We start from the raw sequence: 17,593 nt of genomic DNA on the forward strand, positions 1-17,593 counted from the left end.
CCTGTCAAGAGCTCCCATCTCTCCTCAATAAAGGAATCCCTATGCTTCCTCCTCAGTGTTGATACCTCCTGCTGGAATTGAGGAAGGTGACTGTGCTTCTTATTTTTGTAAGCCCCACAATATTTTGAACATATGCAGCACTCAGTAATCAATTTTTTGTTAAAATGATAGCAGGTACTTAAATTTCTTTCAATTAAAGGTATGCCCTTATTTATCTTTAATTTTTTTTTGAGGTTGTTAAGCCTACTGAATTTTAAGAAATTAGAAAATGATTAGTCAAAAGGGAAATATTTTTAGTTTATTTAGTATGTAGTATTCTGCCATTCTTCTTTATTACTATTTTTCTTTACATTTTTATAAAACAAAATCTTGAAGTATATCATGTGTGTTTATTTTTTAAATCCTTTTTTTCCTTCTAGTGACTACTCCAGTGATTATTCTGACTGGACAGCAGATGCAGGAATTAATCTGCAGCCACCAAAGAAAATTCCTAAGCATAAAACCAAGAAAGCAGAAAGCAGTTCAGATGAAGAAGAAGAGTCTGAAAAACAGAAGCAAAAACAGATTAAAAAGGAAAGGAAAAAAGTAAATGAAGAGAAAGATGGACCAGTATCACCAAAGAAAAAGAAGCCCAAAGAAAGAAAACAAAAGGTTAATATTTTAAAATATAAACTGTTTTTTATAAAAACAAAGCACACATTTTTAAAAGTGCAGTTGATGAATATGAATATTCAGCAGTACACAGTAGTAAAAAAGAGTATAGCAAGTCTTCATATAATGTTTCATTGAACATCCTTTTGATGTAACATTGATGAGATGTTGTAGGAGTTTAACTCATTCGTATTAATTAGCCAGTGTTAAATTGGTTTTGTTACATGTTGTTTCAGCTCTATTATAAGTTGGAGAACAAACATCGATGACGTTAAGTGAGGACTTACCGTATACCAAAATATATTTAGTTTGTTTAGCATGTGAGAGTATTTACTTGTAAAATTATATTCTAAATGTTGAGCATTCAGTCATGTAATGTGAGCAGATTTTTCTTGACAATCTGGTGGGATTTATTCATTCATGTATGTAAAAAAATAATGTTACAAAACACAGCTTATTAGTCTTTTAATTGCTTTTGCCTTTTAACAATCTTACTGTTATTGCTGAAACTAAAAGGAAAGTCCAAGGTATTAGGTTTATGGATGATTATCAAATCAAGGCGGACTACATGAAGTAAACAGCATTCTTGGGACAAAAGAATTATGTTCTCACGAAGACATAACACTGCGGACCTGAAAAGTTCATCAAAATTGTCTGGAAATGAAAAAAGTGTACCATATTAGATACATGGCTAACTCAGTTTTCTTTAACCATTCTACCACATAAAATAATGGGTCTGCCTACATTTATCATCACTGACAAGGCAGAAGGGGAAAACTGGACAAATGTGTGGCAAAGGAGGTGACAAGAAGAAGAGTTGTAGACTTGGAATCTAAATTAAAGTAATTTGTAATTATAAAGCTGAAACAAACAAGAGCTCAACTGATACAGATAAAATAAACACATAAGACAAATGTATTAAATTTTTTCAAAGTTCTTTGGGGATAAAGACCCTGTAAGTCTTCGTAGCATTTAGTTCTACAAATGACAGCTTTATATCTGAAATTTAGAAATAGCAGAGGTTTTATAAAAAAAAATCTTCATTTTTGTTTAACCAGATATGCTTCTCATTTATCATTTTTTGGGGAATAGAAAATATACCCCTCACATTTCATTTACTTTATAGCAAAAATTAAACAGCTCTTATTTTTAAAGAGTTCCAACTCCATAAGAGCTGGTAGATCTTATTTCCATAATATTTATCTTTTACTTTCTGTGATCTGTATCAAATTATCCACAGACTAAAGATACAGAAATCAATCTTTTTCATCTCAACAATGACAACTTTTAGTTGTTAACACCAAAACCTTGGTGTTATCCTTAGTTTCTCTTTTTCTCTCATACATCCTCAGGGAATTATTTTGGTTCTTCTAAGTATGTTCAGCACCTGACTGTTTTAATCACTTCTGTTTGTTACACTAGTGTGAGTTGTTATTAAATCTCACTTTTATTACTGTAATAGGCTTCCACCTGACATTCTGCTGCTGCTTTTTTCCCTTAGTGTCTATTCTCTAAAGCCAAGATCCACAAACTTTTTCTGTAGGGAGACAGCTACTCTACCATTGTAGCTGGAAAGCAGCCATAGACAAAATAAATGAGTGGGTATGACTGTGTTCCAATAAAACTTGATTTATAAAAGCAGATAGCAGACTGTGCTCGGACTATGGGCAGTAATTTGCAAATCCCTGCTCCGATGCATCTACAGTGATCCTTTTAAAATATAAGTCACATCCTTTCGTTCCTATGACTAAAATTCTCCAGTAGACCCATGTCACATGTAGTAAATGCCAAAGTCCTTTTCCTCTCCTTTACTCTCCAAAAAGAGAGTGCTCCAGATGTGTTTACTAAGAAACAGCAAGGTGTGGTTAATGAAGAGGAAAATGAATATTGAGTAATGACTATAGCAGTACCTGCTGGAAATAGTATTCAGTGATATCCCATTATGGCTTTGCTTCTTTTGGTGAACTTGGATAACTGCATTCTTTTTTTTTTAAAAGACACGAGAACAAAATTTCGAAGTCTTATGTATAAACACTGAACCAAAACATTTTTAGTCAATTGCATGAAGTTTCTCTGCTTATAAATAATATTAGGTTTCAAAGGCCTTAGTCCATTTTTCCTAAGTCCAAGGTAACAACATCCAGACCATGGTAGCCACTTGTTAGTGACCATCAAACTTAAAAAACTTTTTCTCAGAGGCCTGGTTTTATATTTATTCACAAAAATTAAAAAGGGACCTGACTTGACAACATTTTGGGAAAATTCTGAAGAAAAAATTTTTTTCGTTAGAAGATAATTGTGAGCCAAGAGTGTGAAATGGCTGCTTTAAAAAGGGGAGAAGAGCATTCTTGGGCTATGTAAAAGAATAATGTTTAGCCATGGAAACAGTCTTCTGTATCTTGCACTGCTCAGCCTATATGAGAATACCTTATTTAATTCTTACCTAACACTTTATGACGAGGATTTAAAAAAAAATACTCAAATATGCCTTGGTTCGTTACATGGAATGTTTGTGAAACTGAGAATTTTGAGAGGAAGGGAGACTACACAGTTTATATTTTGTGATTATGGGAATATCTTGTCACTGAGTTTTGTCATGAATATTATCTCTAGGGTTTTGTTTTATCTGGTTCTTTTTTTAATGCAGTGGTTTGGAGAGATTGAATAACTATACTACCGTTGCTGCTATTTTTCCAGAATAAGGTTTTTAATACTTAAATTTACATTTTTGTATAACGATCTCCTGCCCCTTTTATTTAACTGCCTTTATAGTTATTTTAAAGGGCAGATTGATAGATGAATGCTTTATGATAATATTACTTTAAATGTTCTAAACTCTTAGAGGTTGGCTGTAGGAGAACTAACAGAAAATGGACTGACATTAGAAGAATGGTTACCTTCAACATGGATTACAGATACTCTTCCTCGAAGATGTCCATTTGTACCACAGATGGGTGATGAGGTATTTTTAAACTTTTAGAAACAACCTTTATTTGTTTCAAGTAACTTTAAACATTTTCATAGCTCTTGAAACAGAACTCTAGAGATTGTAGCGGTTTCAAAAAGTATCTCATTCTAGATGTTTGTGGCTATGTATGAAAAAGGTATAATTAGGAGGAAAGCGCTAATAATCATCTTTTGAGGCTACTTTAAATATTACAGTTACAAATCTAAATGTTGTAAGAGAATGGAAATTTTGTTGGCATTTTAAAAACTAGTCTGTATTTTTTATAAAAGGATTTTATTTCCAGTTCTTTTTCTTTTTTTAAATTAAAATATACTAATTTTCTTAGCTTGAGATGTAAATATATAGCATTTTAAAGAACATGAAATTCATTATTTAATTTTCATTTAATTTTATTTCTTAAATTTCATTTACTTATAATGTTTATAATTTATTAGATCTTTAAAAATTCTGTTATCTTAGAATAAGAAATATTTTATTTTTAAGATGATTGGCCATTATTTGGACTGTGTACTTTGGACCATGCAATGAAAATATAAGATCTTAGATCAAAATTTCCCACTCAGGACTTCATGTCTCCTTATTTTGTGCATAAATGTTAAGAGGTAGGGTTATCTGGTGTCCAATAGATGAACAGCAGCAAATTAGAGATTAAAGCAGAAGCTTCTTTAGCAGAGCACACTAATAAGCTGAAGAAAGAGTCAGGGGCTGTTGAGAGTAAAAGGAAAACAAAAACTTTATAATGCAAGAGTAACTTTAAAGAACAATATGAAATAATTTCTGCAGAGACCCCGCTTGCCTAAGAAGAGCACAGAAGATTACCACCTTGTTGTAATTTAGTACAATGATTGTGTAGCATCAAGAAGCTGTTTGATTGTATTATATTTAATATATTATTTCAAGATGGACAGAAAGTATGTAATTGCTTATTGAATAATTTTCTTTCGAAATAGTTAAAGTTGTCTTTAATCGTAATGCTTAAGCAGTTAAGTCCTCATTATTCAGCACCATTCTTCATTAGTACTGCTTCATAGGGAGCAGTACTAATATTAATGAATAAAATAAAAGTATATAGGAGAGTGGACGTCTCAAAATGTTACTAATATTTTACTTAATATTTTAAAAAAATTTTAATAGCATTTTTTGACAAGCTCTACTTTTTAGTAGTGGGAAGACTACTTGGTTTCAAACTACTGTCTTTAAGTACTGTTTCTACAGGTTGACAGTGAAGAGTCACTTAAATGTGACCTTCATAAAATGAAGATAGATGCTTTGCTCTTTTTATAAGGATAAAATATATGTGGGACTACATTTTTCATTTTAAAGTTTTACGCATATGTATAAACCACTTGCTATACAGAATTGAACAATAAACTAAATATGACTCCTAGTTACAACTTTATCATGTAATATAGATTAACTTATTTTGAATCCAAAAATAGTGAAACCAAAGAAATAATAACTTATTTTGAATTCAAAAATAGTGAAACCAAAGAAATAACTACTCATCTTAACCTCTTAGTAATGTTATTTAGAGTACTTCAGTTGTAATTAAGTGGTATTAGAAAAACTTGAGGAAAAGAAGGAAAAAAAATATCAAAATATTAGAATTTTTATTAGTTAATAGCAGGGGTCCCCAACCCCTGGGTCATGGATGTTAGGAACCAGGCCACACAGCAGGAAATGAGCAGCAGGCAAGCAAGCTAAGCTTCATCTCTATTTGTAGCTGTTCCCCAGCACTAGTATCACTGCCTCAGCTCTACCTCAGATCATCAGGCATTCGATTCTCATAGGAGCACCAGTCTCAGTTCCCAAAGAGGTTAGGGACTGTTCATTCATAGGACATAAAATTCTCTTCTCAGTTTTAGCTAATACCTTGCATATTGAGTTCAAGGAAATACATTCAAGTTTGAAAATTGTAACTTTATTTATTTTTTAGGTTTATTATTTCCGACAAGGACATGAAGCATATGTTGAAATGGCTCGGAAAAATAAAATTTATAGTATCAATCCCAAAAAACAGCCATGGCATAAAATGGAACTACGGGTATGGTGTTTATTATTTAATAGCCCCAAAAGATATAATTATGGATTATGGAGATAATGGTATTGAGTGTTAATATTTTTACTATACAAAACTATATCATGAAGATACCTTTCTTAATTGAAGCAGTCCTGGAGAATAGAGGATGTTTAACATTCAAAGAAACACAAGATTGCCTGAGTTTATGTACTCTGATGATTAATTGGATACAAATGTAATTATAGTGAAAATTAGACAACACTAATGTCTAAGGTAAACTTCGTAATTGTAAATTTGATAAGTATTTCTCAATTTATCAGCAATAGTTCAGAATTACATAGCAGTAGACCTCTAAGTGTTGGAAAACTCATTTCAAAAAGGTTTTTTTTACTATTTAAAGTGGAAATGTAACTTACATACTGTAAAGCACATAGATCTTAGGTATACACCTCAGTGAAATTTTCATATACTCACAGTAATCACCTAGATCAATTTGAAATGGAGAAATGTTTTCTCAATATGTTTGGCAGTGTATTTTATTTATTTTATGAAGATAGTTTCTTTTCTATATCTTCCTCAGGAACAAGAACTGATGAAAATAGTTGGCATAAAGTATGAAGTGGGATTACCTACCCTTTGCTGCCTTAAACTTGCTTTTCTTGATCCTGATACTGGTAAACTGACTGGTGGATCATTTACCATGAAGTAAGGACTGTTGAAAGAGGCAATGGTTTCTTAGTGTTGTAGATTATTTTTCAAGATTCATATGGAATTGAACATCTTTTAGATATTTTTAGGTATGCGACCTAATTGGTTTGTTTCTGTTTGTATATAGATACCATGATATGCCTGATGTTATAGATTTCCTAGTCTTGAGACAACAATTCGATGATGCAAAATATAGGCGGTGGAATATAGGTGGGTTATTTAATTTAATTTATTTATTCTTGAATTAATTGATTAATTTTTTTATGGCGACATTGGTTAACGGAATCCAATAAGTTTCAGCTGTACACTTTGGTAACAGTAAGGCATATATATATTTATATATGTTCACCTTCCATTAGGTGAGTAATTTTAAAAACCATAGATGTGTGTTTCTTGTTTTTAATCTAGTAAGTGATTTACTGTTTTTCATAATTTAAAGAAAGATAATTAGAGAAATCCTGTTGCTATTTGTGAAATATTAATAGCAAAATAGAGTATTGTGTCGGGTATTAAGTTTTTTTAAGAATGAAAATACTTTTAATGTTTTTGAAATTCTAAAGATTTTTTATTTTGTTAACTGAGATTGTTTATAGTTATCCCTTTAGCTGTACTATGTGTTGACTTAAATTTTTATCCACAGATATTAATAATTCAAAATAGAAGCAAAAGATTTCTTGTTCAATATATTTAATAATTTGGACTGATATTAAAGCTAAACTGATGTTTTTCTTTTATTGTTTAACACTGTTATAAATATTGAAAAATAATATTGTAATTAAGACTCAAAGAAATTTTAAAATTCTTAAAAGTTTCCACCAGGCATTTAAGATCCATTGATTTATATACAGATGTATATGCTGTTCATTAGAGTATTTCTTTTAAATATTTCAAACAGGGCCACTGTTTGTCATCTTGGAGTGTGGTGCAGTGCATATATAGCATATTTGGTTTGAAAAAGCACATTAACTGTTACATCAGTCCATCTCTCCTCCTATTCACATTGGCATGATGATTTGTCTTCTTGTTTGGTCTTGGTAAACATAGGAATTTACACGTGTTCTCTAAAAAGAAAAATTAGGAAAATGCAAATTATCAAAATTAGTGTCATGCGAATTATAAAAAAAAATTACGTATCTTGTATCATTTCTTTGGAAGCTTTGAAAGATGTGTTCCATCAAATAAGGGAGTAAACCAAGAAAGAGAAGAACATGGAATCCCTCCATGTTCTGTTTTTCAGAACAGAAAAGCACTGAAAGGAATTCCCAAATAACAGTCAACAGAAATCTCAGGATAGCATCTGTCTGGCAAGCCTATAAAACAACCAGTCTAGAAAGTTTGACTTTGTGGGAAATTATATTGAAGAGTGTTTCATAGTTACACAGCTGTTACAGAATGTGGGAATACAATCATAAATGCAGAGAAAATTAATCATAAAAATGAAACAATTCTACAGAATTATACAAGAAAGTGTGTGCAACTTGGCGCAGTAGCAAACAATACTTATATAGTCTTGATAAAGAAAAACTATGAATTAAATAAAATACACATACCTTTTATATATAATTATATAGAGAGGTTATTAGTATCTAAAATTGATGAGTGAAGAAATAATTATTTACTCATTTAGAAATCTAAGTAAATTTCAAGAATAAATAGTTAAAATAATTAAAATTTTTTTCTTGATTGTGGTTATAAGCCTTTGTACATTTGATTTTTTAAATTATTTGCATGTGTTACTTGATACGATAAATTTTATTTTTTTAAGGATATGCATCAGCCAATAAAGTGCTGAAAAAATATTAGCAGTCAGAATCAAGGAATATTCCAGAAATGATCTGATAACCTAAGCAGAGAAATATGACAGGCATTGGAGAAGTCAGATATTTCAAATGGATGGACATCAGAATTTTCTCATTTGGATCTTACAGTCCCGTCCCCCTCACCACCCCCTTCCAAATTTATAGATTAATATTTCTTCTAAAATTAGTACTACTTGTTTTTTTGTTTCTGAATATAGAGTAGTGCCAACCCCTAATCCACAAGGGGTGTATTCCAAGACCCCCACAGTGGGTACATGTTTTTTTCCTATACACACATACTATGATAAAGTTTAATTTATAAATTAGGCACAGTAAAAGATTAACAGCAATTAATAATATCATAGAACAATTCTAACAGTATACTGTAATAAAACTGAATGTAGTCTCGGACACTTTCTCTTCTCTGTCTCATAACTGTGACTACTACTAAATGACTGACAGGTAGGTAGCATAGACAATGTGGTAATGATGGACAAAGGAATGATTCATGTCCTGGGCAGGACAGAGTGGATGTCTCAAGATTTCATCATGCTACTCAGAACAGTGCATAATTTAAAACTTAAGAATTGTTTATTTCTGGAATTTTCCACATAATATTTTTAGACTGCTGATGACCATTGGTAACTGTAACTGCGGAAAATAAATCCACATATGGTCGAGATGGGACTAAACTGTATATGTATCTATACTCCAACTACCATTTAAAATTACATAGTAATTACTTTAATCTTTCCTCAGAAATGTTTAAGGCTTATTCTGAATAGTAAACTCTATTTCTTGCTTAACTTCATTGTTTTTCTACTGTTATCATTCATTTTGGTTAGGTATATGTTATTCAGTTCCTCTTTAGCATAATGTCATCAGTCTATGTAAGATAAAAAAAATAGCTCTGAAACTCATTATAAGGTTTACCATAAGGTGATGGTGTCAAGAATGCTATTTATTAAATTATATAGTAGCTTCTCAGTAAGCTCAGTGTCACTAAGTATGCATCTGAGGAGCAATTAGAGACTCTTAAATCTAGTAATAGATATGTTTCCCCCTTAACACTGGCTATTAGAATGCTTGAATCTAAACTTGGGTCCAAATGCATACCCACTCAGAATCTGTATGTATACTCAACAACATGTAGTTGGGTTATTCCTAACTCCAGCTTTCTTTTTTATCATTAAATTTCTTTTATCATGGTTTAAATTTTTTTTATTTTATTCTGTACGTCTTCATAAACTTTTAAATCCTTTCTGGTAAAAAGTGAAAACATAAATATTTTTCTCTTTATGGGTTTGTAGATGAGCTCCAAAATAACTAATTTGTTCAAAGCTACATGGATAAGTTATTCAAACTCAGTTCTTGCAGGCCCTAACCTACATTGTCAGGAGAAAAATCACTAAGTAACTATGAATACCAAGGAAGGGGAAAATGTGGCAAAATGGAAGAGTAGTTTACGGTTTTCGTGTGACACAGAAGGAAGCTGAGAAGATAACAACTTATTAGAGTCTTTAGGGGGAAAGCATTTTCAGTGATAGGACAATTGCTGAATGCAATTGGGTAAGGAAAGAAAGGGACGCAAAGGAGTGCTGCCTATTTTACAAAGATTAGTTTTTGTGTCTTTTTTTTTATAGACAAGGGAAAGTGAGTGTATATATCTGAGTGTTATAACTTAAGGGCGATTGAGATGAAAGAAGGCAGTTTGGATTTTTGTTTGTTTTTGTTTTTAGACTGGAATTTGTTGGTTAGAGGAATTTGCAGACAGAAAGTAAGAAATTAAAGAGTATAAATTTTTTTTGAGCAGAAATTATTTAAACTGTATTTTTATTTGAATGAAAAGTTTGGGCATAGTCCTACTGATGAATTTAAAATGCTAGATTGGTAAAAATGCTTAAGAGTGAATTTCTCCTTGCTGTAATGTAAGAAGTGGTGCTGGAAACTGGCAAGTCACACTTCAGGTGTGCTTATTAAATAACATTTCTCAACATTGCTGATTTATTTACTTATTTTGAAGTATGTTGGTCACTGTTTATGATTTCTTCTGAAATCATACAGACAATTGAAGTATCTTAAAGGTATACTTTGGGAAAAAGGAGCAGCAATCCATTTCAGGGTAATGAGATGGCTTTTGTTCTTGTCTAGGTGACCGTTTCAGATCAGTCATAGATGATGCCTGGTGGTTTGGAACAATTGAAAGCCAGGAACCTCTTCAACCTGAGTACCCTGATAGTTTGTTTCAGTGCTATAATGTTTGGTAAGAAAGTATTTGCTATATTTTAATTCAGCCTGACTTGCTTTGAATGTTCCTCCCGTCTATTAATAAAGTAATAAAGATGCTTCTTTTAAACAATAAAGCCATAATTTTTATAATATGATTTTACAGAAATTACAATATAATATATTTACAAAAATACAATATAAAATAGATTTTTTAATATCAGGATTTTTCTTTCTTTAAGCTGGGATAACGGCGATACAGAAAAGATGAGTCCTTGGGATATGGAACTTATACCTAATAATGGTAAGTATGTGTTAGGCTTTTCGTGTCTATATTATGGAATTTCTTAAATTTAAGAAATCTGATTTGCTAACTTGCTATTGCATAGAGTTGTTATGAAGATCAAATAGAAAATATTCACCCATCAAATATTTATTGCATATCTACTACTGACCTGGACAGTAGGGGCTTAGTAATGAACACAAGATAGACATAATCGTTGCCCACTGGAATTTATAGTTTAACAGGGATGATTGAAGTTAATTGCCGCAAAATATAAAAATATTTTGCTAATTATTTTTCACTCCTAGAAGGTAAATACCTTCTAGGGAGCAAAGATATTTTTGTTACTCCAGCAGAATCCTTAGAGTACAACATAATATTGAGTTTGAGCTTTTGAATGAGACACAGATTCATATTCTGGTTCTGCCATCTTTTTTTATATCTTCTTGGCAAATTCTTTAAAGTCTTAAAACCAGATTCTTTCAGCCTTTGAAGTTTTGTAAACTAATGCTCTACTTTCTTTGAGGATTAAATGACTGCCTATATGTAAATTACTCATAGAGCCTGACACATGTAAGAGCCTAATGAGTAGGTAATTATAATTAATATAATAACTGTCATCTTGTGTCAGTGACCTGATACATTGCCTCAGGATTTGGGAGTTAGTCTTAGGCAGTGAGTATGACTTCTTTCTACCTCATTGCCCATCTTTGTTCGATTACAACACATACACGCGCACACCCATTGTATATGTGTGAAGAGGTTTAAAAGGATATACCAGATTATTAATAAGAAATCTTATTTATGAAGGGTGGGAATATGAAGACTTCACAAATTACCTTCTATATTATTCTGTAGTGTTTGATTTTTTTAAAAATGTATTTATCAGATAACAAAGTTTTTAAAAAAAAAACATCCGGGGGTGGCTCCATAGTGTAGGGGTTAGCACGTCTGCTTTACATGCAGAAGGTCCTGGATTCGCACCCCAGGTGGAGCCACGGACCATACACTGGGTGCACCAGGCCCCGGGTGCCCGCCATGAGCACATGGGAAGAGACGCCCCGCCTTCAGAGATCCAGCTCTTAAGGGGAGACGGCAACATCCATAGGTCAGGGGTGGAAGGGGAGAGGATTAAAGTGGGAGGTGGGAGGAGAAAATCCGACTTGTAATATAGTAGAAATAATAATTTATAAATGGACTGTTTACTAGTTATCGTATTCTAAAAAGTCAGAGAAAAGATAACTTGGAAAAAGTAAACCCAATCTGGTAAACCTTAGAAATGAGAAAATGGTCATGCTGATATTTGATATTGTCCAAGAGTAGTTCTTTCTAGAAATTATCACTTTAAAAATTTAATATGAGAAATGTATTTTCATCTCGCTTCTAAATTAGAGCTGTTTACAACTTTAAAATATCTTAATCAACTTCTAACTGTGTTATATGTCTTATATTCTGGTTTTCTTTCTTTCTTTTGTGAAAGTTTGAGTTTGAAGCCACGTTGCACTATTGTCAGTATGAGAGAAATGAAGCTAATTGGTGTTGTAATGCCTGAGGTATTTCTTGAAATAAATTGGTGGCATTAATATATTATTTGTTTTCTACCTAAAATATATCTGTATGTGAAGGGGGTGATTTTTGTTGTTTTTGATCCGTTCAGATATACATATGTGTTCATAGAGTTTAATTACATTTTGTGAAGAATTTTGTCCAGAAGAAGTAGTATGTTTCTCTTATGAAGTCTAGTTTAAAATAAAATTAGCAGATTTATAGATTTTATGTTTTCTCTTAAAAGGTTAGTTAAAGATTCTGTTAAAGGTTCAGGCATACAGGAAGCATACCATCATTTAAAAGCAACAAGTATAAGAATTATCTGTCAGTATTCATAATTCTTTCTGTTCTTACATTAAAAAAATTAAGGCTTTGATTGAAAAATACCACATTAGTTCAGTTTTACTTTGTGTATTTTTATCAAAGTAAATATGGAGATTATGTTATGAAATGATTGAAAACTTTAAATTTTGCATCATTTTATAAAACTACTTTCTACTTCACCTGTAAATGATAATAAAGCAAGTCATGAGAAAAAAATTTGAAGTAATTATATGCTTATTTAGAGAATTACAAAATTAATGTTTTAAAAAATGTTTTATCAACCCTTGAAACATACTTTCCTTTAATGAAAATAAAGAATATGCTTACCAGATCTTTACAAAATTATACTTAGTTTTATGGCAATATCAACTTTACTTTCTAAAGATAACCTAAATATTAGGAAATTACCACATATTTTCACTAAATCTGCATTTCTTTCTGTGTATTTCAGCTGTATTTCCTGAAGAACTAGGTACCAGTGTTCCTTTAACTGATGTCGAATGCAGATCATTAATCTATAAACCTCTTGATGGAGAATGGGGTTCCAGTCCCAGGGATGAAGAATGTGAAAGAATTGTTGCAGGAATAAACCAGTTGATGACCCTAGGTAAATAATAATGTAACATCAATATAGAAAAAGCTGGCAGAAAGGAAAGGAAAAGAAAAATACTATAATTCAAACAAAATATTTTTTCATAATGTAAGTCACTGGTTTTCAAACATTTTTAAGTGGAATTTTTTTAAATGAGATTTTACACCGGACTGAGATATCTAAAACAGTTATAAATGGGGTTGCTCTAGCTGACTTAGGGCACCAGAAATGCCAGGGATACTTCTGAACAATCTGGACCCTCCAGAACCCAATTTGAAAACCCCTGACATATTCAAGCTATATGTGAATTAGGAGAGAAGAGCTGAAAGCTGAATTATAATTATGTGGATATCTACCAGTTTTCCCCTTAACTTTATGTACATACATACAAAAGAATATATATAAGGGCAGGGGAGAAGGGTATATGAATTTCTTTGCCTCATTAAAAGGAAAACAATGACCACAAATTACAGTAACTCTCAACTAGTATGGTGTTTTGTAGCAACTTACTCTGTCAGTAAGGACTCAGCTTCAAAGAGTAGGGAGAAATTAACATGAATAAGAAGAGCTAAAGACTGGAGACACATATTAGATGATATTTCATCTTCAATCTTTCATAAAATGGCATCACTTCATAAAAATGGTCTCATAAATACTATTTTAAATAATTTTAGTAATACTTTAGGATATGAAGTTGTCATACTATTTGCAAAATGGGGAGTGATCTTAACTAGATTCTAGATTTTTACCGGTTTACTATGTGCCATTGAGTCATTGACACCAAATCATAGACTTCTGGATCTGTTGTTTCTGCTTGCCTGAGAGTTCACAGAATTTTGTTGTAAAGATGAGATAAGGTGGTAAGTTTTGAAAAATTCAAAGGTTACAACATGCGAGTGCAATGTATTATTATAGTGTTACTGGTACAATATCAAAAATATACAGATTCAGGAATGACCAGATTTTAATTATGGAGGAAGTATATGTGTATGTTTTTAATAGGTCAGATTTATATATTATCTGTCATCTTTTTTCTTTTAAGGAATAACATCCCTAGAATTTTGCAATGTAAATGTTTACATAATAAAAAATGAGACTCGTCTTAAGTTAGCTAAACTGTGTAATTACTGTTACTGTGAAAAGACACTGGCAGACTAATGGTTATATGGATCAGAACTAAGTCTTAATTCAAGAAGAATTGTCCATGAAGTATTTTAAGCAATACAAAAATAAATTTATAAACTTATTTGTTTTATTTTAGATATTGCTTCAGCATTTGTGGCCCCTGTGGATCTGCAAGCCTATCCCATGTATTGCACTGTAGTGGCATATCCAACAGATTTAAGTACAATTAAACAAAGACTGGAAAACAGGTTTTACAGGTCAGAGCCATTCGCTGTAGCTACTACGAAAAGAAAACAATGATCCTTTTACCCATTTACCGATCTTCTGTAGCAGTGTTTCTCAAACTTTAATGTACATAAAAATCACCTAGGGATTTTGTTAAAATGCAGAATCTGGTTCCACAGGTTTAGAGTAGGACCTGCATTTCTAACAAGTTCCCAGGGATGCTGACGCTGCTGGTCTACTATAGACCACACTTGGAATGTGATTCCTAGATATAGTTTTTACAAGTGGCTAACATGAGTTGGTGCTCGCTGTCTTCATCTGGTGTTATATAAAGCAAGCCAAAGTATTTCATTTTCTACTAGATTTCACATTGTCAGTAAGGAATCCATTTGTTAATGGATTTTTCAAAGAACAATATAAAAATTTTTTTCTTTTTTGCTTTTATATTCAGCCTATGAATACTTATGAAAAATGAAATTAGGAAAATTAAGGATATTCATAGTTGTAGCTTAGCTTGAAATATAACTTTTTTTTTTTTCTTTAATTTGCTGCTTCTTCTAGTTAACAATTTCAGTAAACATTGAGTTCTAATCTTGGACAGGCTTTTGTAGATTTATTGACTAAAATGTCAAAAAGCGAGGTTAAGTCTAGTTTTCACATTTTTCATTTTTCTTACATGACTTTTGCTTAACAGGCCAATATTTTAATTTACATAATATTGCATTAAAACATTCTTTTTGTGACTAGTTTGATTATTACTGCAGTTATTTACATTTTTATTTAAGTTAGGGAAGTTTTTATTCATATTTTTTATTTGCATTTTCCTACATAAAATCAGTGCCTTTGGTTCTCTTTATTACCTAAAATATAATTCTAATTCAGTACTTAGTGTACCTGGCACTGGAATTTGTTATTCCTTACTGATTAAAACAGGATTTCTCAATAAAAGCATTACTGACATTTGGGGCTGTCCTCTATCCTTTAGGTGCCAGTAGCATCTCCCTAGTTATAAAAACCAAAAATATCTCCAGACATTGCCAGATGTCTCCTGTGATGCACAATCACCCCTGATTGAGCAACACTGGAATAAAGAAAACTAAGATGTTAGACTTCGTGTTCTGATGATTTTTCTGATCTTGTTAGGTGTTTCTGCTGTTGCTTCATTGGTATTCGACAAAAGCATAAAGAAGGAAATCACCTATGATAATGTGCCTCCCATCCATCTTACACTTGAAGCACACTTCTTTAAATCTTTTTCAACACCACGTCAGAAGTTTAAGAGAAAATGAAGAAATTCTTAATTAGACCCTTCTTTCTCCCTAGACCCCCAAATTGCTAAACCTTAGGAGTTACACCTAGTGCTTCAGAGATGGAACAAGACATAGAAGGGTAACAGGGAGAGAGAAGATTGTTCTTAGGCACTAGCTTTTGGACTTCAGCTAGAAAGATAAACTTATGGCATCTCCCACTATTGTAAATGTACTTTCTTGTAGAAATACTGCTAAATATGATAATGGCTAAGGTGCACATCTCAAGTACATTAAGGTTTAAATAGAGTTTTTGTCATTAGCCTAGCTTAGTAACTAATTTAGGAAAAAAAATCTTTTGGGACACAGTCCTTACGTATATTAGAAACTGCCCGTTTTTCACCCTGATAATGTAGTTACAGACCTGAGTTATGTTCTTATTTAATACAATGATGCCTTCAAGTGCTATTTCACTGTTTAAAGTTTTTTTGTTTTTCCTTTACTCATTGGCTTCAGACTTCTTACAGTTTATGGTTTTCCTCTTTGATACTTCTAGTTCAGTCATTGGTAAACTACTACTATCAGTTTGCCCTGCTAGCATTAATCTAATGCATTATTTTACACAGTTTTCTATAAAGTATCCTGAAGATGCCTGTGATTCTATTATTAAAATGAGCCTCGTGAATGCTATTTGAAATGCACAAAAGCATTTCTGTATCCACAATTATTTATTTTTAAAATTACATATAATTGTATTTTTGTTCACACATCAGGAAAATTTAGAGTGTTTTTTTCATTTTTAAGTAGGACCATGTATTGGATGATATACTAGAAGTCATCTTTGGATTTTTTCTTTACTTTCAGAAGTAAAATAATAAAATACTAAAATTTGTTTAGTATTGTCAATTCAGTGTTTAGAACAATAATTTTCACTTACTTAGATTTCTTGGTAAACTAACATGGTTACCATAGTTTTATATCTCATAAGCAGGCTATCAATTAGCTTTTTATTTTTACATGTTACTTGATTATTAGGAACATGATTAGATAAAAATCGTTTCCTTTTTATATAAAAGATATGCTTATTATCAAAAAATGACAGCATATGTGTCAGGAATATGTAAAAGCGAAAACTGAAAACTCTTCCATTTCTCTTCTAGTTCTACTTCTCCTATAAACAGTTTCTCTCCTAAAAGAAGGAACTGTTAATAGTTTAGTATGTTTAATCCAGACATAGTATGCAAATATAGTTAATGTTGCTACTTTGTTTCCCCCTAAAATAGAGAGGTTATAATTTTTTGAATAACTTCTTTAGATGTGTGTTTTGTACTTGATTTATTACTACAGTTTGAAAAGTCACAGTGTCTTGGTTTTAAATTGTGTGCATCTATTTCCAAATATAATGAAGTTAAAATGTCTGTGTTTTGTTTGTTTAAAGGCGGGTTTCTTCCCTAATGTGGGAAGTTCGATATATAGAGCATAATACACGAACATTTAATGAACCCGGAAGCCCTATTGTGAAATCTGCTAAATTTGTGACTGATCTTCTTCTACATTTTATAAAGTGAGTTATTTTTCCACACTTAATTATAATTAAAATAATAATGGCAATATTGTAAAATGTCAAAATGTAAAATACAGTCACTATAGATAGTATCATGTGCTGTGCTATACACACAGCTCCTCCACTCAAAATAGGAAGCATATAATATCTATGTTTAAAGAAGTAACATTTAGTTCATCGGCTAATATTAATTATGGAATCATAAAAGTTTTGATCTACAGTTAAAAAACAGACTCTTCTCTAAATTCAGCTGTTGGACAATAATAATAGTAAGCATTTATTGAACATGTAATGTTTTACGTAAAATAGTTCT

General features: G+C 31.5%; 1 protein-coding gene across 1 annotated transcript in view; it reads left to right on the forward strand.

Annotated features, from left to right (window-relative positions):
- The window catches only part of PHIP (PHIP subunit of CUL4-Ring ligase complex), a 111,052-nt gene that overhangs the window by 76,449 nt on the left and 17,010 nt on the right, over nt 1-17,593 (forward strand). The window contains exons 23-32 of the mRNA XM_039853155.1: nt 420-651; nt 3,494-3,613; nt 5,556-5,663; nt 6,220-6,344; nt 6,475-6,557; nt 10,298-10,409; nt 10,615-10,676; nt 12,979-13,134; nt 14,381-14,501; nt 17,155-17,280. Coding sequence (XP_039709089.1) covers nt 420-651; nt 3,494-3,613; nt 5,556-5,663; nt 6,220-6,344; nt 6,475-6,557; nt 10,298-10,409; nt 10,615-10,676; nt 12,979-13,134; nt 14,381-14,501; nt 17,155-17,280 — 1,245 coding nt within the window. The remainder of the gene's footprint in view (nt 1-419; nt 652-3,493; nt 3,614-5,555; nt 5,664-6,219; nt 6,345-6,474; nt 6,558-10,297; nt 10,410-10,614; nt 10,677-12,978; nt 13,135-14,380; nt 14,502-17,154; nt 17,281-17,593) is intronic.

This window comes from Pteropus medius, unplaced genomic scaffold (assembly GCF_902729225.1).
Source record: "Pteropus medius unplaced genomic scaffold, Ma_sr-lr_union100, whole genome shotgun sequence".
Taxonomy (NCBI): domain Eukaryota; kingdom Metazoa; phylum Chordata; class Mammalia; order Chiroptera; family Pteropodidae; genus Pteropus; species Pteropus medius.